The sequence below is a fragment of the Drosophila miranda genome, chromosome XL (genome assembly GCF_003369915.1).
Source record: "Drosophila miranda strain MSH22 chromosome XL, D.miranda_PacBio2.1, whole genome shotgun sequence".
Classification (NCBI taxonomy): domain Eukaryota; kingdom Metazoa; phylum Arthropoda; class Insecta; order Diptera; family Drosophilidae; genus Drosophila; species Drosophila miranda.
In genome coordinates, this window is record NC_046673.1 from 19,180,784 (window position 1) to 19,206,407 (window position 25,624).

The 25,624-nt window shown below is 46.7% G+C and overlaps 1 protein-coding gene across 1 annotated transcript in view; it reads right to left on the bottom strand.

The window, feature by feature from the left end:
- Nucleotides 1–25,624, bottom strand: part of LOC108162708 (netrin-B) — a 69,231-nt gene that overhangs the window by 6,301 nt on the left and 37,306 nt on the right. Inside the window, exons 2-4 of the mRNA XM_017297569.2 lie at nucleotides 606–794; nucleotides 208–357; nucleotides 10–126 (exon numbers count right to left, since the gene is read on the bottom strand). Of these exons, the coding sequence (XP_017153058.1) occupies nucleotides 10–126; nucleotides 208–357; nucleotides 606–794 (456 nt within the window). The remainder of the gene's footprint in view (nucleotides 1–9; nucleotides 127–207; nucleotides 358–605; nucleotides 795–25,624) is intronic.

Below are 25,624 nucleotides of genomic sequence, written 5' to 3' on the forward strand. Positions count from 1 at the left end.
TGTACTCACACTTCTTCATTTCCTCGGCCTGGGATCCGCCGCCTTCCTTGTAGTCACCATTGCCGGCACCGCCACCGCCTCCGCCGGCACTCTCGGCCTGAATCATGTTCGCGTTGGTGGGCACTTCTGCAAGTTGAAAGAGGAAAGAACCTGAGTTAGAGGAGGATCCGGTAGACAGAAGGGGGAGGATCTGATGGTGATACTCACTGATGCAGGGCGCCACATGGGAGCGCGTCTGTTGGTAGCCGCGTGCACAGCGGTTGCAGGTGAGACCGGTGACACCCTCCTTGCAGGGGCACTGTCCACTCAGATGATTGCAGGTCTTGCCCGTGGATCCCACCGGATGGCAGTCGCAACCTAAAAACATAAAAACATCCTCATTAGCGGGAAGAGTGGAGAATCTTTATTGGCCCATCTACGAGGGAGATGGGTGTCCCATCTGGCATCTGGCATCTGACAGACCACTGATTGATGACAGCTTATCAATATCAAGGAACACTTCGTATTCCGCACAGGATCCCCACGTTCATCCTTGATGTCTCGGCTGTCTAATTCAATCTATCTATTTATGTGGAATATGATGGGGTGGGGGGGGGAGGACTTACGTTTGCAGACTTTGCGATGATTTGGCGGCTTGGTGGCATCCCGATAGTAGCCCTCGCGGCAGTAGTGACAATAACGTCCTGTCGTATCATGTTGACAGTTGTAGCACACGCCCCCGGACACCCGACCGGACAGCTTGTAGAGCTCCAGATTGAAGCGACAGCGACGGGCGTGTCCATTGCACTGACACACTGGAGGCACAGAGGCACAGAGGAAGAGAGAGAGTGGGGGAAAAACATTTGGTTAGAATAAATCGTGAATATGGTACGTGAGGAGTACATATCGATATCTGGGCTTTAAAGTGAGAAAAATGGTATAAATGAAGCTTTAGTTACTTTAAAGCCTCATGTCTGCCTGTCCTGAAAGGTTACTCGTTGTTACTACAATATGTTGTTGATAGTTAACTCGCTATGGATTCTTCAATTATTTGATTCCCTTGCCCTTCAGAGCTGACCCATTTCCCAGCACAGCTGTACCTCGGTCGTAAACAGTTTTTCGCTCATCAGCTATCCATGGTTCGTACCAAATTATAGGGATTGGCTAACGAGCGGCAGCCGCTTGCTCCCACAGAAACTGCCATTAGAGGAGCAGCAGGAGAGATGCCATCCTCGAGGATAACCCTATCGGATGGGGGAGGGGGAAGTGGGGCTTGGCGGCTTGGCGGCTTGGCGGCTGGTCAGTGAAGCTGAAGGAAACCTAATCATTTAATGGCAGTCCCCCCGCTCAGCCTCCCCCTTCTGTTGTCATTAATAATTAATAATCATAGGAAATTGTTGCTATACGTGTTCTATTTTCTGGACAGGTGCGGCGGGGGCCCCTGCCCCCAGTCCTGCATTTGGCTATGATTGATTATTGTTGCCGTTCTTGCCTTCCTTGATTGATGAAAAATGTTGGCCTGCGCCTCAGGAAGCGGGGGATTTCTTAATGCAGAAGCCCCGGCCCCCCGCCCCGCGGATGATACGATGGATGGTGGCTGATGTTGGCTACCTTTCGCTTGATATTTATTTATGGTTTATTTTGGTATTGATTTTTGCAGAAATTTCCACACTCGAGCCACTCGAATGCGCCCCTTAATGTTCATTTAATTAGTTGGACAATATCATAAAATAATTTTAGCAACTAATTGGCAGCACTTGACTGCAATTTTTGGTCGTCCCTGGATGTTTCCTTCGCCTTCGCATCCGCATCCGCATCCTCCTCTTTCCAATCGCTGGCAGAAGGCATTAAGCGTGATTTATACACAGATACACGCACTCACAGATACACACCCACACACATTGTCGTGGCATTGGGGGATTGTCCATCGATGCCCACGCAGGGCGCACGCATGAGCGCCTGTGTGCTGTGTGGAGCCCTTGGGGAGCGCCCTGGCTTTGGCTTTGGCCCTGGCTGGTGGACTTGTGGACTGGTGCGACTATTGTGATTGCTGTTGCCTCATATTTTTCATATCTTATGTCTGCATCATCGACTACGACGACTACGACGACGACGACGACGAAGCAGAGCCTGACAACAAAGGAGATGTCCGGGGAAAGGGGCAACAGACAACGCGAACGGTCGTCCATCCGTCCGTTTATTTGGCAAATAATAACAGCAGCAGCAGCAGTAGCAGCAACAATGGATACCAAGAGCAGACACTGACAGGAGCTAGAGCCAGCACCAGGACCAGGACCCAGACCCAGACCCAGACACGGACGATCCCTGGAATACTTATCGACGAACCATATCCTTGCAGCAGGCGCAGAACATGTGCTGCCCCCCGCCCCCCCACACACACACACACACACACACACACATATTGTCATCATCTCGTTGTCATCCTCATCCTCATCGTCGTTGCTCTGTCGTTGTGGTCGTTGCACAAATTAAAATGAATTTTATTTTTACTTGACACTCGACTTCTTCTGGAGTCTCTCCATCCGGCGCGGGGGACCAGGAAAGCCAGGAAAACCATCGAGCATAACGACTTTTAGGTCTGGCACTGGCACTGCCATTGGCCAAATGGAATTATGGCCAAAGCAAAGTGGTTTTCATAAACGATCATGTGTGGTCTCGGAGTATTTGATGGAAAATTGACACCAAGAGTCTAAGAACTGGCTGAGTCTTGCCTTCGTCGTCATTTCTATGGCAAAAATTGAAGACAATATTCATTTCTCTTGTGGCAAGAACTTCAACCTACAGTTCTCTTTCTTAGGGCATTGCAAGTTCGTTCTTTCAGTGTTTCTGCTTCTGCTTCACTCAAGAATTCCATCTCATTCTCGTTCTGCTACTCATCTCCATTTCGCATCTCCATCTCTCAGCTCTCAGCATCTCTCATCTGCAATCCCATTGTCATTGTCCGTTCGCATCAATATGAATCTTATGAAGAGGACGAGAACCTTTTGTCCGGCAGCGGCAGAGAGCCCGTTGTTGTCCTGTTGTTGTCCTGTCGCTGTTTGCTCATATCACTTTTAATGATAACAATAATGATAATAATAAGATGCTCTCCACTCTCCACTACACTCTCTCTTTCGCACAGTGTGACCCTGGGGCACGCTGTCTCTCTCTATTGTTGCCATTGACACGCATTGTAAATGAGTCGAATGCCCCATCGGAATGAATGGATCGGCCCCCTGGCCCCGCCCCCGCCCCCGCCCCGCCCCCGCCCCGCCCCCGCCCCCGTCACCGTTCCCGCACTGAAATTCCATTGGCAGACAATTGGAAAAGAACTCGAAAAACCGAACAGACAAAAAAGGCAGCCACAAAATTAGCCTCAAAAGTGGAACATACACATTTGCGTTATTGTATTTTTTCGGTAAATCGATGGAAATCTCCGGTGTGTCTATGTCTGTGGAGCATATAATCCCCCCATATATAGTGGGGGATTTACTGAAGCATGTCCAAGTGTTATAGAACGGAATACGCGCATGGGGCAGGGGCAGGGGCAGGGGCATTGGCTGGGGAGGAATGGGGGAGGATGCACTCAATCAACATAATTTCGGGGGAAACAATAAAACGCATTTTTGCGCAAATTTCCTTTACAGTTCATTTGATTTGTGGAAAACACACGCACACATTAGCCTCCCCCCCAACCCTTGCCCCCTCCGCCATGTTTCTCTCACTCGAAACCCCAATTTGCACATCGCATGGAAAGAGAATGCTCTTTTGATATACGACCAGAGATTGGAGGCCCAGACCAGACCCAGACCCACAGCTAAAGAAAGAAAATTTGCAGGCGGTCGAGAAAAGAAAAGTTCATAATTTAGCTGCAATTTTAATTAAAAGCCAAACACTCCGAAGGAACACTCTCTTTTTTCTCTTTTTTTTGTGTGTGTGGGGGGGGTGGTGGGGAGGGGGAGGGGGGTAAATGGAAATGCCAGTGGAAGAATGGGAATCGACGGGGAAAACACATGCAAAAAGCCAACGAAAAGTGCGAAAAAACACCAACACAACACACAGAGAAATAAAGGAAAACATGTGAAAATCATTTTGCACCATGCCACAGGAGGGATGGAATGGGGCATTGGGGCATTTGGCGCCGACAGATAAGCCGGCAACGGGCCACGGGCCACGGACCACGGACCACGGACCGACGCTCCAACGATCCGACGGGACTGGACCCCAGAGAGGAGGTTCTTCGGTCGACGAGTCTCTGGGAGTTATGTGCCCGTTTGTTGTAAAACGGCACAAAAATTATGGGCGAAAACCAAACAGGCCTCGAAATTGTGCAGAGACAGGGGCAGGGGCGACAGTGGGGCCCAGAGGCTGGGGCGGTGGAGCCGCCTGACAGACCCCCCCTTACCCCTTTTCCATTCATATACCCCATCTATAAACTGGCTACAAAATGTCTAAATTTCTGCCAGAAAAAAAGAAAGAGAAAAGTGGGAGGAACTGCAACAAAATTTGAAAGAAAAAAAAAGAATGAAAGAAAGAAAGACTCTGGCCAGCGTTTTTGTTGTTGTTGTTGTTTTTGTGTTTTTGGGGAGCGTCTGGGACCTCAATCCGATATGATATGATCTTGAGTATGAGTACAAGTATACGTATACGTATTCGCATTCGCATTCGAGGCAGGGAAGAGTCGGAAGAGGCGCCTCGCCCAGCCTCGCCACAAAAGTGAATGAGTTGCACAATGTTAGCAAATGGAAATGAGCCACAAGAGTTCCTATAAATTACAAGTACAAGGCATTTGCTGTGTTCCCAGTGTACTGCACAGAAGAGGTCAGGTCATATATGGGTTAGTACTGAACGAGTATTCCCCATCGATAAGTATTTGTGTGCCTAAAAACGATGATTAGTGGCACATGCATATCACTTTTAGGGTCTGTATAGCTAGATCTATAGTTGAAGATTATTCTTTCGACACATTTTCCTCAGGAATAGATTCAGTTTTCAGCATTACCCCCAGGCAAGTCAATTTTTCATTCGTATTCTTCGGAAAACCAAGGATTTCATTCATTATATCTTTGAAATTTGTTGTTAAAGAATATTTCCTTGGCGGACTTTCATAATTCAAGTTCTCTGATGTTTTATGATTGAAACTTGCAAGACTTCTCGACTGACAAAAGGGAGATGTGCCAACTCTAGCTGGTATTTCTAATGAACCTTCCAAGCTGCACATTTTATTGCACGGCTACTCTGTAAGAGAAAGAAAGCGACAACCAGAGACTGATTTCCCTCCAAATTACCTCTACTCTTATCACAGCTCCACCACAGGCCTCTGTGGCCCTCTACAGAATTTTCCTGGACTTTCTCCCATTTTCCTCTTGTTTTATTTCAATAAAATGGCTTTTGGTTAGTGATTTAGGGCCAAGAAATAAAGCGGGCGGGCCTTTCGTTTTCATAATTTTCGGTGTGGCATATAATTTGTGTGTCTGCCACACATGCCCCATGGAAACACCTCCCCTCCCCCCCCCACACACACACACACCCACACATGGAAATACTCGTAAATTTGCCTCATCAAGCCATCCTCGTGCTGAAATTTGCTTTGCCTGCAGAAAATGTTGCTCGAGTCCCATGTCCTTGTCCGTGGACCATATTCCAAGGACCTCGACAAATTTTCAGCTGTGCTTTTTTTTCGTCGAAGGGAGTTTTCATGTGTGTGTGTGTGTGTGTGTGTGTGTATAATATTCGCGCCCGTTGACAAGAAAGTTTCCCTCATTTCTCGCCTTTGGTTTATTTTCGCTTTCATTTTTCGCAATTTTCCCACTCTCTCTCTCTCTCTCTATCTCTATCGCTCTTTCTCTGTGTATTTCTGTCCCTTTTTGGCCCCTTTTTGTGTGTGATTTTATTTTTATTATTATTTTTATGTACTCGCATTTTTTTGCGACGGCTCGACGACGATTTTGGTGGTTTGTGTGTTTTAGAATTTCGGTGTGATTTGAATTCTCAATGAGATGATGCCCATTTTCCCCTTTCCCCATGTCGAATGGCAGCCAAAAATGGGGGAAAATTTGTTCATTGGAAATTGTTGTGGGGGGAAATCAAGTGATGCATGAAGGCAGCAGACAGAAACAGAGACAGAGACGGAGACAGACTCTCTCTTGTGTACGCCTCTCATACATTCCCCATTAACCATCTCTCTCTCTCTCTTTCCGTCTCCTTCCATCTGTTGCTATTTCTTTCCAAGAAGAAGCTTCTCCTTTCTGTCGTTCGTGTTTTTTTTTGCCAATGATTTCAAATGTGCTGCCACGCATAATTTTATTTATTTTTCAATTTTTCAGCCTCTTACTTTTCTGTCTCTCGGTCTTTCTTCTGTTCTTTTGTTCTTGCTGTCTCTTTCTATTGGTCTCGCATTTGTCTCACTCGCTCTTCGGTCTGGGGGGGGCGAGTCCTTAAGCACTTTGCTTGCTTATGGCCCGAGTCTGTTATGATATCCATGAACCTCTCCCCACCTTCGAACTCCTTCTTCGACTCCTCTCAAATCCTGTTGACACTTCTCCCACTCTCTCTCTCTCCCTCTCTGACTCTCTCTTTCTGCCTCTTACAGATTTATGCATATTTTTGGTTGAGTTTCAAAAATTTGGGTTGCCAAAATATTTGTCGCTTGAATGACAACCGATTCTTATATTTAGACATTGAGTGCATCTGTCTTCTCAGTCGAAAAGATAGAGACGGAGAGAGAATGATAGAGAGAGAGAGTATGAGTACATAGAGGACTCCTCACTCGAAGAATTTCGAAAAAGGGTTACATTTTAAAGATGACTCCTTGAAAATACCAATATTTCTCATAAAATACATTATAAATATGATATATCATACTTTTTTCACCATTTCTGTGGCATCAACTTTGGAGTAACCTTAGAAACGTTGCGCTCTCTTTAAGGACTGCTAAGCTACTCTGTGATTCTCGTTTGAATGCACTTTCTTTGAGTTTAATCATCGATCTACCATTGAGTACCATCTGTCTGTTTGGGCCACAATATTTGATGGTAATTTTCTTACATTTATTCATTCGATACCCATGGATCACTTAACGGCAATCCCCAGCCACATGGATGTTGCATGGATGGAGAAACCGAATTTTCGCCCATTAATTTCGCCTTCAAATGAATGTACTTTCAACGCCTTCTCTCATGGAGAAATGTGATTCTCCCACGAAAATTGCGGGTCGCGAAATTGGCTTTTGGCATCCAAAAAATTATTTATGGCCCTGTGGGTGGGTCGAGCATTGCATTAATGTGGTGCCATCGACACCCCCGCACAACCGCTGAAACGGGCAACCGATGGAGTGACAACTACCACAACGATGATGATGATGATGTTGGCGCTGATGATGATGACGCCAACACTCGAATTTGGCAAACAAATTATGCCAAAAAGTGCGCATTGGGACACACACAAAATTGTAGACCCAAATCGGAGCCAAATCGAGGCACTCTCTATTCCCCAACCGCCCCCCTCCCATAGCCCCCACTCTTTCGCTGGATCGAAATTGCCTGGGCGTTTGATAATTGAATTGAAAAGTTTGTGTGTGCCTCGCACAATCAGTGGAAAACCCATTGAGACGCCATAATTTGCAAGATTCGGTGCAACTTTAAGGTCTGCCTTTTGGAAGGAAGGACAGGCGCTGCGGCAGAGAAGGCGGGGGAAAACCGGGTAAATGGTTAATGGCAAGATGGTAAATGGAACATGGAAATTGAGCAGATTGCAGCCGCCAAAGACAGAGAGAAAATCAGAGGGGAAATGCAACAGCAAATGAATGAAGGATGATTAAACGAGTCTCACAGGAACAGAGCCAACAGGAGAGGGGTTGCGCTCTCTTTGAGTACATGACTCACTGCTAAGCCACACTGTGAGAGAGCCACGGAACATTGCTCCGTTCATTCTGGGTCCAGATTTGTTCCTTCTCGTTGCAGAAATCTGTTCCAATGTCTGATATCCCAAGAAATCTTTCCCCCAAATGGTTGCTCCCAGGACAAAGTTTAAGGCCTTTCTTTAGAGTATATACCTTATCGTTTTCTTCAGACAAAACTTGTGGTAGTCCCTGGTTTTCCAGAGCTCGTACATTAGCATTGCCTTTGGCTTTGGCCAGGGCTTTGGCCTCCTGCCTCCAGCCATGCCTGCCCATGCTGCCCTGAGTCTTTGGTCTTTGGTCTCTGGGTTTTTGGTTTTGGTTTTGGTTTCAGTTTCGAGACGCGAGCATTTTCATAAGACATAAATTCTGCGATTTAGCTAAATGCGCTCTACGGACCCATGGCTGGGTAATTTGTGGCATACCCAGGGTCTCGTACTCGAGCTCGTACTCGTACTCGAAGGACAGACATTGTGCTGCCAGCAGGCTGCTGCTATGCAAAGAGAAAAGATAGAAAGAAAAACTGCAGCAGCATTAAATTACGCTCTCACATGGGGTACAGCCCAGGAGATGGCGAAGGAGATGGCGAAGGCGAAGGCGAAGGCGATGGAGCCGCAGCCACAGCCACAGCCACAGTCGGAGCTGGCAGACAAGGAAACTGTCGGACAAACTGGCGGACAGACAGACAGACAGACAGACAGACAGGACGGGGGGATGCTGGAGGAGACGGGGACCCAGACAAGGCGACTCTGAGACTCTGCGACAAGCTCATATTGCTTTATGTCTCTCTCTCCCTCCTCAGTGCCTGGTTAAGCGCTTTTAATGGGACATTTTGTAAGTAAATTGCATTAATTTCCCAACTTAGGCGCGCACCCAAAAAAAAGCAGAAAAGAAAATGCATTCGTACAGAGAGAGAAAAAAGCAGAAGAGGGAAAAGTAGAGAGAAGGAGACTGGTTTCCAGCAGATGACATACGACCATTGGCCGTTGTCAATGTGCCATTCGATGATGGAACGATTTATGAGGCTCTTCTCCTCTCGACTCGACTCGAATCGAATCGAAGCCTCGATTACGATTGGGCCACCAGAAACCGGTTGGCAATTCGATTTCGATATCATCGAACCGCTCTCCGATCTGGTGGTGTCTCGTGTCCGAATCTCGTGTCTTGGTCTCAAATCAAAATGCAATTAAAAGCAGAGGATCGGCCACTGACACAGCGGGAAAATTGTTATGGCCTGTGCGCTCTGGCGCTCTATCGTGCCACATCTAGCTGCAAGTGTCAAACGGGTTGGCATCATCATCATCATCATAGCCGAAAGCCGGTTAGAATGGAGGGAGACTCACGAATCGGGAATACTCTATGGGGTAGCTCTCTCACGGAGTAGCTAATCACTTGAGCTAAGCACAGCTCTATCCTAGTGAGAGTTTTCCTTTAGGAACACACAATATTACCCAAAGAGATTTCCTTGGTATATTTCTTGCCCACTTAGAGAACCAATATACCCCTCGAAAGTATGGGAATACCTTCGGGAAAGGCCATTAAATTATGCTTAAGGATTGAGAAAAGCAAGAAAAATAAAACGGATTACATGAAATATGTGTGAAATATATCAGAGGATTTATTGGAGTGCATTTTGAGAGTTTGGGTTCATCGAACGGCTTTGGAAATGGCAAAAATAATAATTAATTTGCCTTTTCCAGCGACAGAAATGTCTGTCAGATTCAAAACTTTTGTTGAAGAAATTTTAAAGCCGTAAACAAACAGCATTAATGAGCTCCAGCCTCCTAGTGCCCATTATTTTGGCCATTTTAGAGCCTGGCTTAAGCCAGGCTTAGCCCCAGTAGAGTGTGGCATGTGATGCCTTTTAAGCCGTACAATAGCCAGCCTCTCGCAGGTGGCGAAAATTCCGAGTTTCCCTTTCAACAATTTGCAGCTAATTGAAGGGCTTACAACTTTGATTGCCACTCGATGGAACTTTTGTTGTGGCTTTCGGGGCAAAGCCCTCCACTGCACTCCACTCCACGCCCCTCCACTCCCCTCCACTCTTTGCATAGTTTTCTAATCTTCCCGGGGAAAAGCTTCAATATTTTCCCTCTATATTTACACACACACACACACACAGATACACACCCATACATTGTACTCTCATGCAGATAGCAAATATGCATGAGAATTTTTTCGTATTTGTATTTTTTGTCGAATGATTTTTGCGTATTGTCCAACGGGGGGCGGCGGGGAAAACAGGGGGAAAAATGCAAAGCTAAAATGCTTAAAATGCAAAACTAAAAGCTCTCTCAATGCTCGCTCTCTTTCTAGCCCCCATTAGCCATCTCTTTTGCTCCCATTGGGGGCGCGTGCGTGTGTGTTTGCTAAGCGGCAAACAAAAGCTGTTGGAAAACATAGAAAATCCTTTTGCGATACAAAGTGCAGCTGCAACAGCAGCCGCGCCAGAGGTAAGACGAGCAGTAGGCACTGAGAGAAATGAACCATACAGCAGAGTACACTGAGGAAAAGGAGGGACAAAATACTTGACAAAAGTCTGGAAAAGTTGCTTATTCGGAATCGATTAAGATACATTTGTGATTCAGTTTTGAATTGCATTGAGATTCATCCAAAGAACGTCCCTTAATATACAATTTGCGTGTCGCGCGTCATGCGACAGCTCCCCTCAGTCGTTTCAGTCAGTTTGGGATCTTCCGAAATATCACTTTGAGACTTGAAAAAAAAGGCTCAAACTACGATTGGGACTCCTATTTGCGCAGATTAGTATTTGACATTTCCATTTTATTCCCATTTCTTTGGATTTCCCAGTGTGGCTTAGCAGTTACTTGAACATACTTAGGAAGTCCTCATTCTGGCAGGGAGTTTTCTCTCTGTGCAGATGGAGATCTGAGGAGCAGCATCTGCGTATTGACAAAGCAGAAAAATTGTGCAAAATAAGCAGCCGGAAAAATACAAAAGAAAGCTGCCACGTACCACCGAAGCCCCCATCCCCCCACCTACACACACACACCGCTACCCCTGTAGCTGTCCCCCATTTTTGTATTTTCGCTTAGAATGCATCATCCTTAAACCCTTTGTTGGTGCTGTGGGGTCTTTAAATTGTCACACTGCAGTTTTTTAACCCAGAAACACATAAATATCGAGAGCTCAAAGGAGCAGAAGAGGCAGGAGAGGCAGGAGAGCTTGGAGGAGGGAAAGGGCGGTTGCAAAGTGCATGCGGGGGAATTCCCCACGTCTCCAGGCATCCACGCATCCTGAGCAGCTAAAAGCTTTTCACAGGAAGAGCGAGAGAGAGAGAGAGGAGCATGTGACATGTGGCAGTGGGACTCCTTATTGAATGCTCATTATATATGACACACAAAGTGGTTCCCCAGAGAGAGGAAGAGGAAGAGAGACTCGGAGACAGACACTTGTTGTGTCTTGGGGTCAGAGTTCAAGGATTTGTATGTGTGTCAGAGTTAATTGAATTGATCCTCCACTACTGTGCCAGAAGGCAGCAGGCGAGAAGGAAATCCATTAGGAAGAAGAAACCCTATATGGGAACGAGCATAGGATCCCTTCTCGGGTTCTTGCCGGGTCACGTTACGCATACGCCCCCGTGCAGCGTGTGTGTGTGGCATGCAGCATCCAACTTTGTCGTTGGTTCATCTTTATGCAGAACGTGGAATGTGCTTAACTTAATTTAGTTCGAGTTACTTAAAAAACCTTTTAAAAATCGCAGAGCAAACAGTAAAAACAAAGAGAAAGCCCAGAGGAAAGAGAAAAGGGAAAAACGAAGCGAAACCAAAAACTCAAACAAACAAAAAAAAAACAAAAACAAAAAACTTTTCGTTGCCAAAAAAACAAAAAAAAATAACTGAACCGAAAGAAAAACAAAACGGGAAATGGAGTTGCCGGAAAAGCATCATCGAAAGGGGGGAGAATGGAAGTGTTGCCGTTGCTGGTGCTGGTGCTGCAACCTGCGGTGGCACGCCCCACATATGGAGATTATCTGATTAACTGATTAAAAGGATAATGCACAACGAAAGGCAAAAGTTGCTCGGAGACTTCCATTTCCAAAGACTTTTCCATTTGCCAGAGGGAAAACCCTCTAATGAGAGGAAGAGCCAAAGGAAAAACCTTGAAGAAGAGCAGCGTCTATTTGCTGGGACCCTCCCCCCACGGCAGCCGCAAAAACCTAAAACTATCAGCTAATGAAAACTCTCGCAAGAGAAAAAGCCCTCTACATTTTCCCCCACTTTCCACTTGTTATTTGCTTGGCAAAAACGGAAATACATCAAAATAAATGCCAAAAGGGAAAAGCCAGAGCAAGTAGAAGGCAAAGCACACACGCACACACACCCACACAGACACTCACACAGACACTCACACACACGGACAAGCGGTGGAACAGCAAAATGCAAATATGAAAATTTTACAATATGAAGGATGCGTACGCCAGGATGTCCCAGGATGTGTGGAGGCGGCTGCTGCGGAGGATGCAAAGAGCTTCCAGGATATGAGAACACCATTGGCCATTGGCAAATATTGGCCTAAACAAATATTTGGCACACTTCCCCGCCCCACCCCCCCTTCCAAAAAAACCATCCAAAGAGCAACCCTCTTCAAGGCAGAGCTCTGGAGGGAGCGGGGGTTGGGGACATGCAAAAAAAGGGTTGAAAAAGCGAAAGGCAGCGAAAATTTCTACCTGATGTCAAAAGTAATTAAATAAAATGCCAGCAACAGAAGCACACACACAGGACACACCAGATACGGAGATACATAAGGGTACGCGCTCGGCAGGGGATGAGGGGTGGGGGTGGGGGGCTATGGGACTATATGCAGATAAAATGTAAATACACAGCCGGGCACATAGTGTGGATAAGAAACCAACAAGAAGGCCAAGAAAATACACAAAATGAATAAAATTTCCATCACAAAAGTTGGGAAATTCAGATGGATTTTGATGGGCAGAAAGATGGGCGTAGTTTTTGTGGATAGTTTTGTTAATGAGATAGGAGGTCTATTAGATAACATCTATTGGTAAATGCTATTGCTTTTAGAATGTGGAACATTCTACAGCAAAACATTCCTTTGTCGATGATCGATGAAAGATCCAGACGGTCTTTTACGAAAATAGCATCGGTCAAGACCAAGTCTAACCTATTGCCAAAGGTCATATTACCCCAAAAGTGATATCAGAACATTAGAGCTGCATTAGAGCCATCGCTAAGCCACACTGTTGAAGAGAAAGAAAGTCAAATCGCGACTAATGATTCCTTCATTGCTGCGACTATTTAATGATAAGATCTACTACTAAAATAAAGCCCCCCATCGACTGTCCTTTTGCTGAAAGTTTGCCTTTGGTTTTGAGGCCAACTTAGAGAGAGAGAGAGGGAGAGAGAGAGTTCTCTTTTGTGTTGTCAAACCCCCCATTGGATGCTCATTATGAAGGAGCATTGCCGCACTACCGCACTACCCTTCAGGACCGACTGCCGCTCAACGAGATGTCCGGGTCGAAGGAGCCGCCAGGAGTCGTCGAGTCATTAAATTACCTTCCAAGAGAAGCCAAAAAGGCCAGGAGGATGATGAGACAGGAGCCGGGGACGGAGACGAGAGGGGGATTGAGGATGCAGCAGCTCTCAAGTTGGAGGGCGGGGCAAAATTGAAAGAAAGCCATGGAAAACCCTGCCAGAAAGTAGTGGCAAACTTTTCTTCTCTTCTCATTTTCTTTGGCTGCAGCGAAAAGTCAAAAGAGGCAAAACAAGAAAGAATTGAAGGTAAAAGTGTAATGAGAAAAATTTGTAAGCTCTCAAGGAAAAAGATGAAAAAAAATAAAAAGTACAAAAACAATCATCAGGAGGCAACAAAGGAGGCAGCCGGCAGGCGGCAGACGGCAAACGACAGTGTGGCAGTGTGGCAGCAGGGGGCAAGATGTCGCGGTGGCAAGGTTAAATAAAACTTCTGGCAATAGTGTGACAATTGGGGCGTTCAAAGGAAGGTAGGAGTGGCACAATTGTGCGCTTAAAATTTGCTTTTCAAATACACTTTTCAAAGGTTCCGAGGGCTGTCCGTCGCGGGGAACTTTACTGTGACTGCGAAGCAAACGAATTTGTGACAAGGGTATTCAAGGCTTCGACTATCCGAGCTGTCAGTTCTTCTCTTCCTTTCTTTTTGAGGTGATGTCTTTGAGAGTTGCCTCCGACTGACTCTCTGGCTGCCTTTTTCTGCTCTGCCTCTAAGTAGCTGTGTAATAAAATTACTTTTTAAGTGCGCTGCGTACCTGCGGATGGAGGTGGGGTGCGGGCTGCGGGCTGCGGGGGCTCTGCCAAAGGCAGACAGACGATGCGCTTCATTTGCTTTGCCAATGAAGGAAAGGCACCCCCCAAACCAGCCACCGGCCCAGAAAATGTCAACGTCTAAGTCGGAAGTCATTTGAATTATTTATTGGAGAAATGAGATGCCGAAACGGGGTCATGCCACAAGAAGAAATCGAATTTTCGTTCATTCCATGAGCGAGCGCGAGAACACGCGGCGTATGAGCAATGTTTGGCACCAAAAGAAATTGTCCAGAAATTGCCACAAAAGAAAAGGAAAGAGGGGGAGGGGCAGATGCTGTAGACGCCTTGTTTTATGACTGTGTGTGTGGGTGTGGGTGTGGGTGTGTGTGGCAGGAAAAGTGCAATATGCCTCCTACCCATAAAATATGCTGCAAATTATGAAATATTTGAAACTTTTTAGCCAAGGCAAAATGCGGCAGGCGCCAAGGCTGGCGCCATTTGGCCAGAACATAAAACGGGGCCAGCCAGACGGCAGGGGAGGGGCGTCCTTTGCGTGCTGGGTCCTGCATCCTCCTTTGGGGCGCCTCCTTTATGGGCATTTAAGTTTTCATAAGTTGTGCAAATAAATTTTAATCGAAAAATGCGCCAAAGCAATAACCAGGAAAGCGACCCAAAAGGAAGCCCCCGGCAAAGCCCAGGAGGCCCCAAGACCAGCTGCAGCTGCAAACTTCCTTGGGGGTGGCTCTCGGGGCGGCCACCAGCGAAGACAGCCCCCAAGTGAAGCGGCAGGAGTTGCAGGAGAGAGAAATAATGTTCGGATTTCCGTGCGGAGGAGCAGGCAGAAGGAAGGATCCTCCATCCCAGAAAACAATCAATTTGGAGGGACTGCATAGGGTTTTAGATTTCACAGAATCACAGCTGTTTCAGCCATCGATTAAATGATACTTTTCTCGATTCTCAGAACTCAAAAGAGCTCGAGGTTTTTTGGCTTGAATCATTCGGTTTGCTTGAACATCTTTCTGCATTCATAGATGGTGGAGCTCCGCCAGGAAATGTTAAAGGAAACCACATCAAATCGGCTATGAGTGCGGGTTAAAGGCTCTTAAAAACGGGGTCGGGGTCTCAAAGGGTAACACATCACGACAGGGTGTAATAAAAAGCTTAGGAAACGTTCAGCTGTTTGTAAAACGTTTAAAAAACGCTGAGCCAAATGACTGGAAAACATTATGTGCAGTGATACGAAAACGTTTTCGTAGGAAAAAAGGTTTTTGATAAAAGAACAAAAACTGGTAAGGGTCTGAAGGAGTGAGAGAGCGAGGTGGTGCTTCTTGCTAAGCTACTCTGGGAGATAGATACATTCCTCTACATGTCGCCTAATGTTTGAGCTGCCTCTGAGTACCCCTACTAATAGCTCCCTCTACCCTATCACCAACCCGTAGCTCCCTCTGTATCTGAGCTCCCAGTGGATTTGTATCTGCATTTGTATAGGCATTTGTATCTGTCGTCTGTCGTCTGCCGTTGTCTGTCTGGTCGTCACCTTTTGGTAATGACATTACTCTCTGTGCTGTAGGGCAGGCCAATTTGATTAGCACCCTGGCAAAATCATTAGCAAACACACAAGTAAAACAGGGGCCGAAGTTCGGGACACAATACTCCCTCTCGTAGCAGCTGCCCCCCCCGGCCTTCCACCCCCCTCGAGAACAGGGCAAACAGTCGGAAGCAAACAAACAATGAAGCAGAAGGCAGAAGGCAGTAGGCAGTGGGAGGCATGAGGCAGGAGTGGCAGAGTGGCAGAGCGGGAGAATCCATGTTAAACATATGCAAACAAGTGAATGGAGCCCGACATTTGTCGACTTCGACTTGGACTTGGCGGCGTCTCCATTCTCCATCCTCCATCTGCTGCTGTTGTTGTTTGTCGAGTGCTGCTGCTGCTGCTGCTGGTTGCTGCTTGTTGCTTGTTGCTCCACGAGCACAAATAAGCAACAAATTAAATAAGTAACAAAAACGGGAGGAGGCATACAGCTGGGACTTGAATGGAGGATGGAGAGTGGGACCCAAAGTCGATGGGAGAGGTTGTGGACGGAGGATGTCAGACCCGAAAGTCGAGGCAGAGCTGGCGGATGGGAGTCCCCAAAAGTCGGGCCAGAGATGGGTCTCCGAAAATCGTTGCAGCCCCCTCCGCGTCATAGGAGGAGCATTGAAGCTCAAACTCTCGGAATCATGGAAGGAGGAAGCTCCGGAATCGTAGGAGTAATAAGCTGCTCCGGAATCATAGACGGAGGCAGCTCCCAGGAATCAGTAGAGCGTTGGAGTGATGGAGCTCTGGTGTTGTCCCCTGGAGATGGAGATGGAAGGAAGGAGTCCCAGCACCGACACAACCCCCAATCCTAAGACGGCTTAGCAGATAACATGAGATAGTCATTTGTGTTGACGAGAAGGACCAAAACCCCAAGCAGATGATGATGCGAAGGGAGATGGCAGGGATGGAGTGATGTGTGCTCCCAAAGGAAGAGAGCAACTTTCCTTTTGGTCTTTTTTCATAAATTATTCCCCCGGAAAAGACAAGGCAAAGGCTCCGCTCCGTGTGCGTGTCATGTAATTAATGCGAGTCAAATGAATGAGCAAACGAATAGACAAATGATTCACAAGGGGAGGCAGGGAGACAGACAGGCGGACGGACAGACAGCGGTGGCATATGTGACTGGCCATCCGTACAGCTTCTTAAAGCTGATCGGAAACGTATATATAAGGTAGCTATATGTGTATGGAATATATATTCCAAGCGGAAGAGCGGAAGCTCAACTGATGCCCCGGGGGGACACTAAGCTCTGCTGCTGGTGCTGCCGCTTCCTGCAACGCTCTTGCTGCTGCTTCCGCCCCCTGTTCTTGCAACAAACACCCTGCCACAGTGTTACGCAAATTTCCACGCTTTTTCCGCGCGCGTGCTACACAGAACTGGCGATAAATTTTAATACCTAGAACAGGACTCAGGGACAGGTCGTGGCGACAGGGGACCGAAGGAACTGGGGAGGCAGACGCATTCTAAAATTTATTGTTATTATGTGAATTTTATAAACGATGCTGCCAGTGCTACTGCTGCCACTGCTGCTGCTGCCAGGGTGCCACGATGTTGCACTTAATTAAATTTTATGTGCCCCATCCTCCCAAACGGAAAGGAGAGCTGAGAAAAGCCAAGAAAACCTAAACCCAAGGACAGAGGGGGACAGCGAGAGAGTAAAGGATTTCCATTTGTGTTTCCACTCCCCCTCCCCTTGCCCTCAGTGGGTCAGTAGCCGGCCACCCAACCCCCCAAAGCACAAGGTCGAAGGTCGAAGAAGAAACTTTTAGCCAAAGCAGCAAAAAAATAATTTGTTTTTCTCCTCGTTTTATTTTTTTTTTCGTTGCAATTTATGAGATGTCCTGTGGGGCCCGGATATGGGGCATGTGAGGGGAAGAGGTGGCCGAGTGGACTTAATAGGCTTGTTTACCCATCGGTTCTCCGTTTGGGGAGGGAATACGAGGGGCATACTGGCCATAGAGAAAAAAAGGAGATAAAAGTCGAATTTGAATTTTGGGGCAACAGAAATGCAGAAGGTCCGGGGAGGATAGCCCCCAGAGAGGGGTGTCCTCGAAGTGCCTTAAAAGAATCTCTTAATGAACTGGCGGAATATGTATCGGGAAGTCCTTAAGAAAATAAGGAAACAGAGGAGATGGATAAGTGGTGCGCTCTCTTTCAGGTCTTGCTTCACTGCTAAGCCACACTGGGAGAAGTAGAGAGAGTGAGAACGACAATCCAGGCGATTTTAAAAGGAAATATGGAATTGGGAGTGGAAGATATTTCTGTGTGAAGTCCGAAAAATAGTATTTAATTCCCCAGAGAACCAAAACTATGGAAAAACATCAAATATATAATAAAATCATCTTTAAATATAAATAAAAACTTATTAAATCGAGAGATGTATTAAAAATCAAACCAAAGACTTCGCGCCTTCCAAAAATGAGGCTCCCTCTGCTGAAGAGGATTCCATTCCCCAGGAGTTCAACCAATGATTGAATGAATCAACTGCTGGAGTGTGGGATCAAGGACTCTCAATTGGAGCCTCCTTGCCACTGGCTGACCCTGAGACTCGTTCTTTTAGCCGTTTACTTAATGCAAATGATTGGGAAAATACTCGTACCTTTTGCTGGCATTCCACAGTCAACCGAAAGCACAAATGCAGGACAATCCTCCCAGGACTGTCGCAGCGAGAGGGAGAGATGAAAATCGCACGAAATTCCAAACGTTTTACGACGACAGCAAAAAAAAAAAAACACAACTGTCGAAAGTCATTGGAAAATGCCAGGAATAGGAGCGGAATGGCTGACATCCAGTGATCGAGGGGTGCGGGGGGAGGCGGGAGGGAATGGCGTCAATGTTGGCGAAAATGTCAAGGAATTCCAGCACATTTTTTTATTGAAGAACTTCGATTGAGCGATGTCCCATCGCCCCCTGCCGCTCCACCGCCATCTCCCACGCCAGTGCTCAATTCTTGTCTTCGATTCCGTGTCCGGGTATTTCGTGTGAAGAAGCTAAATAAACTCCGATACAGAAATCCCTTTTTTAAAATGGGATCTCTCACTGGAAGGACGACGACGGCAATAAAAAGCGCAAACGACAGCGACAGCGACAGCCCTTGTCCTTCCGTATGTCCCCCCGGCATGTCGCCCGTCTTTCGGATGTCGGAAGGAAATGTCGTCATTACTGTGCAACTTATTGGAGAGAGCACGCAACACCCGAATACGAGTGGCAGAAGCAACAGCCAGGGCCATGAAGAGAGGACTGTCTGTAGGGTGTGGATCGAGGCATTGGATACCCTGGATAAGGCTGAGGCTTCCAAAGAAAAGGTTCCATAAACATATGTATCTGCCTCTGACATATTGTCTGGCATTCTGTCAAGATATTGAGATTCCTAGAAACAAGCCACAAATCCTAAGAATCGTTCCCTACGGGGTGCCAAATCCATCGCATTGCTTTGCTTTCATCCAAAGATGATAATACCCTGCTTTCAACGCATACAAAATACAGAAAAAATAAATAGAATACGGAAGGAATGCTCAGCATTCTCTACAGTTGACACCCAAGCCATGCAATTGCTAGGGGGAGTCGGAGTTGGAGCCTGAGGCAAGCGCCAGTGGCAGTGCCAGTGGCAGGTTTCATTCCGCTTACGCAATATGCAAATGTGTTCAGAATCTTACAAATTTGTTAAGCAAATCGAAGACGAAGCCCGAAAACGAAAACGAAAAAAACGAAGCCAAAAGCCAGCGAAGCGGAGGCACATTTATCATCTGGCAGTTAAACGAGTGGGCTGCCGATTCAGACCCAGTGGATGCCACGCGGAGTGGGATGCCATGGAGTGTCGGGCGTACGGAGGGGGGGCGCTGGTTGTGAATCACACTTTGATTTATTCATGTGCCAGGTAACACGTTGAGGTTAATGGGCGGCTCAATGGCGGCCTCGGTGCGCCAATTGCCGCATTTTGCCAGTTTTATGAGCTGCCAAAGAGCTTGCCAACAGCAGCAGCAGCAGCCAACCGAAAGGAAAGGGCAACCAGCCAGCCATCCATCTATCACCCAAACATCAATAAAATATGTGCTCGCACAGCGAGAGTATAAGAAATACTCGCAATAGGAGCATAAATTCCAACAAAGAGTTGGCAGGCACTGCCTTAATAGCGGTAATCGTGTAATCGATAGAATTTAAGATTATCGGAGTGCCACCCTCGACGCGGACGGCCTGTTAACCCTTTAAGAGGCGTCATAAAGTGCACTGGGAGAAAATATCAACCTATTTTGGAGATACATTTGAAGGATGGATCGAAAGATGTTCATGCCCTTGAAGGGGGAAACTTTCAAGATTAATAAAATGAAAATATATATGTATAGCTTCGAGGGATCAATCGGGAAATCATATTTTTGAAAGTATACTTTCTCTTAAGGCCTGAAAAGGATCATTGAAAGAGAACTTCTATGGGAAAACAATCTTTAAGGCAGATCTGCATCATAGGAGAGCTCACTTTGCACAGCTAAGCCTCACTGGAAGAGTGAAATACCTACATTTTGTAGGTAGAGATCTTTCGTTGTAATAATTTAAAAAAACTCCAGCAAAATATCAGGGTTTATTCTCTCAAGAATAAATTTCTGGAAATATATTCCCCTCCTCATCTCTCGATCTTTTTTCTCTCAGTGCATTCTTGAGACCCTTTCAACCTTTTTCTTTAAATCTTGTATTTCTTTTAAGGAAAAACATAAGGAGGAGTCTTTTGCATATTAACCGAAAACCGAGAGAGCGCTAATCTCTTTGAACGCACGAATAAATAAAAATAATTTGGCATCGTTTACCTCCAAACACGAAAGACCCCCACCCCAACCCAACCCACCCCACCTAACCCCCTCCAAGCCCAGGGAGAACTTCAAACAGTTTATGCCAGCCGCCTGTGCCGCCTGGGCCACCTGTGTGCGAGGCAGGGGCAGGGAGCTCAGAGTGTGGAAAGTGGGAAAAGCCCTCATGGCTTTGGTCAAAAAACTTAACCGATTTTCGGGGCTTAGACGCGGCGACAGCCTAGTTAGTCGCACGCTCGACAGAAATTCACCGACTACTTTGATAAGCGTTCCCTTTGATATATTCTGCGGGGTGGCATGCCACGGTGGGTGTGTGTGGCATAAGGGTTGGGTACTCGAAAGCGGATTCAAATTTGATTTCGCTACCGCAAAAGCAAACAAAAGTTTGCTCTGTTTCCTCTGTGCCTGCATGCAAATTAAATTTGAATGCTCTTCAATGCTCCCCAAAGGAGCAGGGGGTAGCAGGGGGAGCAGAAGCAGATTCTGGGGGATGCTATCAATGGCAGAGTAGGATTGGAAGACAAATGGGTGCAGGAACAACGGATGGGTCGCGTTATATGCGCGACTGCATTAAGCAGCGATTATCCTGCCACACAGTTCCTGCCACCCCCACCCCGACCATTCCTGCCATGTTTCCAGTCGAAAAGTTGCCCCCAAGTTTTGCGGAACACACATAGTCACTCATAAATAACGAACGCACAAGGCAGGGCAGAGGAGGGCAGGGCAGGGCAGAGCAGGGCCCGGCACGGCACATATTATATATTCATACGCCGATGTTGTGTCGAGCGCTAGCTCTCGAAATTTATGCTAATGCTAATGTTCTCCTGCCCCTCCAACGGGTGCTGGTTGCTGGTTGCCGGTTGCCGGTTGCTGGTTCTGTCTGTTGCGGTTCACTCTATAATCAGCAGAAGGCAGAACCAGAACCAGAAACCGAGCCCTATGGTTGATATATGGGCTATGGGGATACCCGCTAATCGGCTGGAAACTCCCAGCCATTAACCGATTCGGCTGAGAATCGGTATGGTTCCATCAAATATGAGTTCTATAGCATTCGAAGCAAAGGTATCCTCTATAGATAGTTTCCACGATTTAAGAGGGTATCCTCTGTGTCCCCTACGATTATTGGTTGCAAAGCGCGTCTGCCACTTGTACAATTGCCGAAAAAACTTTGCTTTTAAGTGCCGTGCCCCACACACGAATGCGGGTTAAGTGCCAAGGGCAGAGGGAAGTTAATGTGGTAGGAGACCTGCCGCAAACTATGCTGCCACTCCTCCCTCTCCTCCTCCGCCACAGCCATGCAGGTGATAAATGTCAGCGCATCCTGTTGCCACATAATTTCTGACTTTTTCTGTGGATGCCGCCGCCGCCGCCGCCGCCTTCCCAAACAAAAGCCTCTGGCAATCGGTTGCATCCGAACTCTTGGGCCGTAAAGTTTTTCCGTCGTCTCGTGTTTCCAAGTTCTGGAATTTCTGCAACTATAAATCGAATTGATATATAGCCGGTGTCTCCAAACTAGTTATGGCTTCCGCTTTTATGCAACTTCCAAGCCATACCGGATACCCGGTATTATAAATCGTTGCATAATTAGTTTTTAATCAGCTAAATCGTTTGCTAAGTAATGTAAATGGTGCTACTGGAATAACTAGAAGTAGACATTTATTTGTGCCCAAAAAGTTTTCGAAAATCATTGGCATATCAGATTGGGATTTTATTCCATTCTAAACTCTAAAGAATTTACAAACTTCATCTTTCTGAATCGTTTATGAATCGGTTACTACCCGGTTATGATGCGGTTATGAAACGGCTATGAATCGGCTATGATTCGGTTGAGAGTCGTTTATGAATCGTATATGATTCGATTATGAATCGGCTATGAACCGGTTATGCTTCGGCTAAGAATACTTTATGAACCAGCTATGAATCGGCGAAGAATCCTATATGAATTAGCTTTAAATCGGTTATAGATCGGTTGTAAATATGCAAGAAATTTGCTACGAATCATTTAAGCCTCAAAACGCCTCTCGTTTATCATTCAAAGTTGGCAATAAAGCAATGTCCCCCTGTCTCAGACGATATGCATTATTCATTCACAGTGCCATTTCGTGGCGTAACCTCTTAAGTTGCAACACGCCTACACGCCCTGCGCCCCCTTCACCGTACACTCACCCCGTTACTTTTTGGATAGTAACCAAATTTTATGCAGAAAAAAAAGCAGTTGCCAAAATGAAATTCAAAGCCATAGAGTCATTGGACCATTGGGCAATTATGAATGTTAATGCTATTCATTACGAATAGCTTCCGTTGTCACGCCCCCATCCCGCTGTCTGACGCCCACTCAAGTCTGTGTCTGTGTGTGTGTGTGCTTACTCGAGAGAGCGACTAAAAACGCATTGCCAAATCGCGCGCAAATCACAGCGAAATCGCATGGAAAACGCACACAAATCGCGAGGCCATAAATTATGTGTGAAATCAATATACTACGAATGGTGGATGAACGGAGGGGAATAGGGGGATATATGTAGTGCCACTGAACTCCATTGACTTTAATCGGTAAGTGGTACGTGGCAGGGTGGCAGAGGGGCACGGGGGGCAGAGGGGGGGTGGCACGAAGTGACTGTAAATGATACTTTAATGTGACAGGCGGCTGCCACCATAGAAACAGATCTCTCTGGCTCTGGTGGCAGGAAGGATTCAGTCGGGGAGGGTGTCACTGCTGCTGCCTGACGCTGACAGCATGCTGATGATTTTTGCACCTCTTTTTTGTGCCACATGCCCCTCGCTCTTCCCACTCCCCTCTTCCGCCTGCGGTTGCTGTCATAAAAAAAAGGAAAAGGAAAAAACTATCGCATCACATTCTCTCCCTTTTTCTCTCTCTTTCTCTCTCATTTTTTCTACCTTTTTTCCCCTCTTCCCTTTGGGTTTTTTACTATTTTTTCCGGTTCCTTTCTTTCCTTCATCCATTTCCATTTTTTTGCGCGTTTTAATTCCCGGGGCGCGCTTTCAACGCTTGTCATCTTACCGCTAATGGCGGCTACATGTCAACCACTCATCTCACTCGGTTGCAGCGAGCCACCTCCATAAGGGGGCAGTGGCAGTGGCAGAGTCAAAGTCAGAGTCGGCGGCGACGGCGACGGACGGGCTCGGGCTCAGTCTCCAGTCCGGAGTTTCATCTGAATCTCCAGCCCGGATTCCACGCTCTCCATCTCCTTCGCCGAGTGGCACCTCGAAGCGCGCGCCAAGGCCTTCTCTGGCTGCTGGCTGTTGGCTGTTCGCTGCTCGTTTTCCAGCCATTCATTCATTCGTGCCGCAACGTCATCGGCGGGGCAGAGAGAGAGGCAACAGAGAAGAGTCTGCCCCACCGGCTGGCTGTACCCCCGATAGCTGGCGCCACTGGGTCCACGGTGCAACATGAAGCGTGAAATCGCTTTGCCAGGGCTGCCAGTCGGCGGGCCATCCACATGCCACATGCCACATCCCCCACCCCAACCCCTTCCAGTGGCACAAGCACAACCAACCAACCAACCTGTCGTCATAAAAATTTGTGTACACACGCTCACAAACGCGGACAAAACGCGGAAAAAAAATAAGCAGAACAATGTGTCGCCCCTAAAGCTGTATGGGAGGGGATCGTGAGGCGGGGAAAAAGGCAGGGAGACGACCACGGGAACCAAATGATAGTAGTGCCATACAAACGGTACTGGGGTATACTCTTTTTTTTTGGTAAGAATTTAAAAACAATTCAAATTCGAAACGGTTTTTATGGGTATTTTTCTGAATCAGTAGTCAATTGGTTATTAATCGGCTATTAATCGGCTATTAATCGGCTATTAATCGGCTATTAATCGGCTATTAATCGGCTATCAATCAGCTGTAAATCGGCTATCAATCGGCTATTAATCGGTCATCAATCGGCTATTAATCGGCTTTCAATCTGCTGTAAATCGGCTATTAATCGGTCATCAATCGGCTATTAAACGGCTATCAATCTTCTGTAAATCGGCTATCAATCGGTTATCAATCGGCTATCAATCGGTTGTCAATCGGCTATTAATCGGTTATGAATCGGCTATCAATCGGCTATTAATCGGCTATCAATCTGCTGTAAATCGGCTATCAATCGTTTATCAATCGGCTACGAATCGGTTACCAATCGGCTATCAGTCGACTATTAATCGGTTAAGCCTCGAATCAAGTTTCCTAATCATTTCTGGACTAATCTTTCTTCAACGATTCGAAAAGATTTTCAGATACTTTTCGAAAGGGTTTTACACAAAAGATATCAGTGACTGATTTCAGCACCTCCACCCTATCATCTATCTATCATATGTAATCTTTAATACTTTGGTTGATTCCAAGACCGAATTAACTAAAAAAAAGATACGTATTCGAAATCATTAAAAGACTGCAAATCACAAACGCACCCAATAAATATGCCACTCTTTTGCTTCTGTTCTCTAAATATAATTTCTCAGAGTGCCTATAAATATCGAAAGAACAAAAAAAGAACAAATATAAAACACAAATCTCTCAGCGTTGAAACCACAGAAATGTGTGTTGAACATTTATCAAAGATGTCAACAAATTGTGGATGGATGGCCCCCATTCGAGCGACAAATTGCAGGCCCTAGCTGATGCTCCCTTTTGTTTGTTCTAGGACATATAGTGTGTGTTTTACTAGGTGGGTCTGGCAGGACCTGTGCGAAAAAGAAATTCCGGCCGCGTTATAACGATGTTGCCAGGTGACTGCCGGGCAGAAGGGAACGGAGTGTGGCTGGGTGAGGGTCCGGGTCCGGGTCTGGGAGGCAGGAACCGGCAGTACGGTTGATAAAGGGTACGGCGGCATCGGCAAGACACAGTTTCGCTAATGAGTTTCCGTCTGTGCAACGCGTTTGCCGCTGCCTCCAATCTCCAGATACCAAATATTTACATACATATATATACACGATACGATGCAATATATATAGCGGCGGTGGCAGCTGCTGCTGCTGCTGATGATGCTGCCTAAATATGTAGTCAAAGAGCCAGCCCATCAAATGAGCTGCAACGTGGCGTGGCATCTTCTTTGGAAGTCGTCTCTGCATCATATCCGTCAGCGGGCAATGCCATT